At 29.4% G+C, this 6,670-nt stretch overlaps 1 protein-coding gene across 1 annotated transcript; it reads left to right on the top strand.

The window, feature by feature from the left end:
* On the top strand, positions 1-4,908 carry LOC137828363 (homocysteine S-methyltransferase 3-like). The gene is made up of 7 exons (XM_068634894.1): positions 1-282; positions 2,463-2,519; positions 2,600-2,826; positions 3,018-3,147; positions 3,386-3,589; positions 4,123-4,194; positions 4,589-4,908. Exons 1-7 carry the CDS (start codon positions 103-105, stop codon positions 4,745-4,747), a joined length of 1,029 nt encoding a protein of 342 aa, XP_068490995.1. The 5' UTR covers positions 1-102; the 3' UTR covers positions 4,748-4,908.
* Positions 4,909-6,670: the final 1,762 nt, after the last annotated feature.

Here is a 6,670-nt window from a genome sequence, read left to right as displayed (position 1 = left end):
CGGTGTTAGATATAAGTTGGCACTTGAGAACTTCTTTATCATCCAACACACAACATAAGACCTCAAAACTCTCTTTTGTTGTTCATCTTGGCGACGTAAGTGATGGGGTTAAGAGGGAAGGAAACGCCGTCGTTTTTTAGGGATTTTCTCGACAAGTGTGGTGGCTCCGCCGTCATTGACGGTGGCTTTGCAACTGAACTAGAACGTCTCGGTGCAGACCTGAATGACGAACTTTGGAGTGCCAAATGCCTTATCAGCTCTTCATCACATCTTGTCCGAAGGGTATTTCTTCCTTCCTTCTCTTCTTTTTCATCTTTAATTACTCATTTAATTTTCATAGTTATGCTCTCATCTCAACAACCTTTTTCTCTCAATGCATGCTTGCTAATAGGTTGCCACACACACTATGGAACTAGATTTTTTTTTTAATCTTCAATCTTAATTCTAAGAATTTTATGTCTGCATCAAGATTATCATTTGGTTCTATGCTAAGAAAATCATTCTCATTATAATTAGGTACTTTATATTAAAAATACAAGCTAAGATAATTATATATATATATTAGTTTATATATTAAAATATAATTTTTTTAATGAAAGAGCAAAGAAAATTACGTAGAACGAGTATATACGCACACATGGCAAACTATAAACGTGTTCTTGTCTGGGCTCTGGCCTTACGTGTTATTGTTTAATGGGCTCTGGCCTTACGTGTAAGGCATTTCAAGAAATAATAATTCTATCCTCTTTTTTTATATATATTTTTAAAAATTTAAACAAACTGACTTTATATAAAAATATTAGTAATTATTTTTATGAAACATTTATTTTATTTTATTTATTTATTAAAGGTTTTAAATATATGTGCTTCGAAATCCTTCTTTTAAGGAGAATTAAGAAGTCATTTTTTTCTCTCTCTAAAGTATGATCTCTATTGATATTAACAACAATATTGGGTTCACATCGTTAATGAAAGTAAAATTAATACAGCAGTAATATTATTTTAAAAGCAAATGCCAACTAATAGCTAACGGAACTGGCTAAGATATTTTTAAAAAAGAGATACTGTTTAAGGAGTTAGAAGAGGAAAACTTTTGATTATCTTTTTAAGAGACTTAAAGGTTAATTATACTAAAAATTAATAAATTTTAATTATCTACAAGGTTAGTTGTATCCAACCAGAAAAGTGTTGGATGATGATGCAGTAAATTAATAATAAAAAAATGTAAACAGAAATTACTCTGTGAAAGGAAAAGGAAATTATGAAAGCAAAATAAACTTGTCTATCCTATAATATTGACAATTTTATTGCTTTGTTCTAGATAAGATACACCAAACTTTCTTACAAGATAATCATTACTTTAATAAGAAGGACATTATCTCATAGATGAGGTTGACATATTTGCATATATGCGATTTCATTACAAAACATCACACGCAACGAACAGTGTTTTTAACCATTTAACCAAACAGTTTTTTCAATCAAAATCAAGACTAAAAAACAAAATACCAAAGTTACTAATTCCACTCTGTGTGTATATATATATATATATATATATATATATATATATATATATATATGATAGTTGAATATTTAGAAATAAAATTCATTGATATAATATAAAATATATAATTTTGTTTATAATATATATTCACTATTTATTTTTTTATTAATGGATTAATAAGTAATGTTCTATTGATCTTTATTAGTATATTTTTATTTAATAATAATTAAATTATTGCGATATTATATTGTGCAGAAATAATATGATATATTAATAAATCAAGAATTTAAAAAAAAAAAATTAGTTTTATCTTTTCTCGTACTTTAGAAAGCCTTCAGAAAAGTGAATAAAGTATTACCTTAACACCTTCATTATAAGTCTATGATTTTGAAAGATAACTATCTCTGATTTTATATAGAATACATGATACATTCATTTTCATATAATTTTGGTAAAAAAAATTATTTCTCAGCTTAGAAACTGTGATCATAAAAAAATAATATATAAATTCACAATAATTTTACTATTTATATGGAATAAAAAAACATATTAACAAAATTTGTTTCTTCCCTTTTGAAAATAATTATATTTAAAACCATTTAAATCCTTTAATAATCAATTTCATTACTTTTAAATACATTAAAAAGATATTTTTATCATAAGTTATATAATTAAAATTTATATATTGAATTTCCAACTAAAAATAGCACACTCGTCAAAGTGTGGGAAGTAAACAAAGAAGAAAGAAATTTCCATGAATTCTTCCTAGGTAGTTCCGGTGCACTGTTCTATACTTGTTTTTCTTCTGTGTTTACCTTTCCTTTCAAGAAGATTTGCAGCTCCACAGGAGTGAAAGGAATGTGGGGAAAGAATAATAGAAGTTAGAACCGTTACTTTAGTTTGTATATTAAGAAATGCTCTTCAATTCAATAAATTCAATTTGCCTAACGTGTGACAGGTCCACCTAGATTACCTTGATGCAGGAGCAAACATAATATTAACAGCATCTTATCAGGTAATTATCATCTCAACCTTTTTTCATTCCTACAATTCTGCATAACTTTAATTTTGGCCTATTTCCTGGTTCGGGTGCAGGCCACTGTTCAAGGTTTTGAGGCCAAAGGGTTCTCTAGAGAAGAAGGTGTAACTATGCTTAAAAGAAGTGTTGAGATTGCACGTGAGGCTCGAGAGATTTATCATGATAGGTGTACCAAAGATTCTTCTGACTTTGTGAGAAATGAAAGATTTAGGAAACGTCCCATTTTAATTGCTGCTTCTGTGGGAAGCTATGGAGCGTATTTGGCTGATGGCTCTGAATATGTGTGAGTGATATTCTGTGTTTTGTTATAGCAAAAATGCATTACCATAAAGTTTTAACAACTACTGAATAGGTGCTTACTGATTATATATGAATTAAGATGAGAATTTTCATGATTGAAGTCAAAACTGCCCTTCCAAATCAAAGCCATATATATGACCACAATCTAAGCTCATTTTCTTTCTCTCTTCACAGTGGGGACTATGGTGATGCTGTTACTGTCCAGACACTCAAAGATTTTCACAGGGAAAGAGTAAAGATTCTGGTTGATGCTGGAGCTGACTTAATAGCCTTTGAAACAATTCCAAATAAGCTGGAGGCACAGGTATTTTATTAAATCCCTGGTGGTGAAGTAACTATTAAACAGATTCACATGTTCGTTACTTTATTTTTATACCCTGCAAGATTGCAACTGTAGGAATCTGTGATGGAGTGTGCAAAATGCTGTGTCAATTATCATTTACTAATACCATAGAAAGTTGTAAACTACCGTTGCAATTTTGACTTAGTTTCACCTTGATTTTGAGCAACGTTATTGATTTTGTTTACAATTTGATATATAGGCCTATGCTGAACTTCTGGACGAAGAAGGCATAGAAACTCCTGCGTGGTTTTCTTTTAGTTGCAAGGATGAATGCAATGTGGTTAGTGGTGATTCTATCTTTGAATGTGCTTCAATAGCTGATTCATGCAGACAAGTTGCTGCAGTTGGAGTTAACTGTACTGCTCCTCGATTTATTCATGGATTGATTTCATCTATTAAGAAGGTGCGACTTTTGTTTAACACTCTGCACTAGCTGTCAAAACGTGCCAATTTGCTATATTATCTTGAATAACTTGTGAGAGACAACTACTAGTTGGCCTTCTAATCCGTTGTAATACTTTTTAGTTCCTCAAATTATATAGTTTTAGTGATATGCTTCCTGGTTTCCAAGGTTCATATGTCTCCCATTTACCATCAGTTCTCTAAAAACAGGAATCTTTGAGTGTCCTTAGGGCATTGGTAGAAGAAATACAATAGAAAGTAGTTAATTGAAAGAAAGACAATTGTCTTTTAAGTCATTAGACCTATACTATATTGGGTGTAGGAAATGTTTTTTTAACTAGTGTCCTTACTTAAGATACTCATTACTTGTATATCCTACAATCGACTGGAGACCTTTCAATAATATATAAGTGGATGTAAATCCTACCTTATAAATCGGTTTTATAGAACTGAATTAGATTTGAAGTTCATAGCACTTTCCTATTTTTTCCAACAACAGCTGACTAATAATTTTTTTAACACTCCATTTTAAAGGCAACAAGTAAACCAGTACTTGTATATCCCAACAGCGGAGAGACTTACATTGCTGAGAGCAACCAATGGGTGGTGAGTTGCTGCTTCTCTCTCTTTGCATGTCCCTACTTTATTCATGGTCAAGTTCAACCGAATTCTATCTAATTCCAGTTATAAATAAATGATACTTCCTCGTCAATTAAAATTTATCTGGAAATCCTCTTTTGTTATGTTTCTATTGTTATGAATCTTATAACTGGCAGTTAAAATTCACAAAGCAGATAATCAAAAAATAATTTGAATGCTGTTACTGAAAGAAAATTAACAAACACTCTGCAAACATTGAACACTATAGTGATTTAGACAGAGCTCATTTTGTCAAACACCAGAATGTGCTATGTAGTAGGATAAGTAAGAGCGGTAAGAATTGGTAGATGTAATTGTATTTTAGTATCATCAAATTGATAACCTGAAATTTATCTTGTAGAAATCAAGTGGGTTAGCAGAAGATGATTTTGTACCCTACATTGGCAAGTGGCGTGATGCTGGGGCTTCTCTTTTTGGTGGCTGCTGCAGGACTACTCCCAATACTATCAGAGGCATAGCGGAGGCAATATATGGGAAAGTTCAAGACAAATGTATATAACTGTTGAAGTATCTTTTTATCTGTAATGAAAATAACTAAAATAATCCCAACGAAATCTCTAACTTTCTGCCTTAAGCCTTTTGAAATTCCCATTGTCAATAACAAAACCTTCTAAGGATGTGATACAGAAGCAGAGAAGCCAGCAGGGAAATTATCAGTTATGAGTTATGAGTTATGAGGAAACCTTTCATATTTAAGATGGTAAAAGATCTCATGCAGGCCTTTAAAATGCGATATTAAAGAGTCTAGAAAAATGCCTCAAAATTCTTGCACAAAGAAATAAACAAACTAAAAGTTGTCAAACTTTGAAGGCGTAATGTTATAATTTTACACTATGTGTGTGAAATCGCAAAATACAAGGAAAGGGTGTTTGTGTGCTTTGGCTTAAAATAAACATGTAATGTACAAACACAACAACACCTTTCACTTCTTTTGTTTTTTCTTGCTAAGTAATGTATGTAGTGTGTGTAGCTAGGCCAAACTGAAAACACAGCTGATAGCACATCACTGCCTGTTTTTAGTTTTGCAGTAAGAAGGTGGAATATTACATAGGGGTATTTTTGGAAATACGAAAATGTATGGAGGTGGGAGAAGAATATATGGAGGTGCAAGAAGAAACAACCTAGACCCAAATACAAAAAACTATTGAATTCACCCTGTTCAAAAAAGGTATAGTTAATGATGGCCCAAGATTACCTTTTTTCCTTCCTAAGCTGTTCATCCTGGATCAAGGTTTTTTTTTTCTAATTAAAAATATTATATTTTTATCTGATTTTCGAAAATAATTACAAAATCCTTACATAATTTTTTATTTTATTTAAAAATCTTATCTTTACTACTTTCTTGTATTAATATTTTAAAATAATAAAATAAAACAAAATACCTGTTCTATAACTATTTTTGAAAAAAAAATATATCTTTTTAATTTATGTACTTTTCCTTAAACTCAGTTCTAGTCCCTACACTTTTAATGAATTAATCTTTCAACTTCTAAAAATATGAAAAATTTGTTTGTCCTTACATTTAAATGTAATATTTAATTATTTTAAAAATTTAATTACTAATTCATCTAAAAGTGTAGAAACTAAATACACAATTTTTACTTTATAAAGAAAACAAAATGCTTTAAACTAAAGAGGTCGTAATAACCAGAATCGTGTGACTGAAGGCTAACATTCTTTCCACATATATCTGTTACATAAATACCTCTTCAAAAATATTTAAAAATTTAAAATAAAATTGTCTATTAAAATAAAAACTAATTAGACATAGGAAAGGTGTTAATGACATCTGTTACGAAGCAATTATCTTTAACAAATTGAATAAATTATTTATAAATTTTGAAATAGTTATCTTACTTTAAAATAATTAATATAATTATGACAATCATTTAATATAGCATGAATATTAAATATAGGTAATCTTACTATAGCAGAAGTGGATGAAAATGAAAGTTGTTGAAAGACAGAATGGTGGAGCAGTCAAATACTCCATAATTTGACTAGGCAATATCAATGGGTGTAATACACAACACATCACCACCACCAATGTCAATGAAAATACAAAACTACTTTGCCAATTTTCAATTGTAAAAAAAATATTATTCACATAAAATGTGAATAATCGTCACTAAAAAAAATCATGAAATAAAAATCAATTCTAGAAAAAAAAAAGTAATTAGTTGCTATAGTTATTAAATTATAAAGAGACTAAAAAAAATTTGGTTTCTAAATTGGTATCTAATATTATCTATCAAGGTTTTTCTACCAAATTTAGAATTAAAAAATTGATAGTTAAAATCTTGGTAGCTAATTAGATACCAATTTAGAAATTATTTAACAATAATATAAACTAATTTAGAAACCAAAATTTTTCTTATTCTCTAAAATGATTTATAATTTAGTCATTTTAGCAACTAATTAT

The sequence above is a fragment of the Phaseolus vulgaris genome, chromosome 7 (genome assembly GCF_000499845.2).
Source record: "Phaseolus vulgaris cultivar G19833 chromosome 7, P. vulgaris v2.0, whole genome shotgun sequence".
NCBI classification, from domain to species: domain Eukaryota; kingdom Viridiplantae; phylum Streptophyta; class Magnoliopsida; order Fabales; family Fabaceae; genus Phaseolus; species Phaseolus vulgaris.
This window is presented reverse-complemented; position numbering and strand designations above follow the sequence as displayed.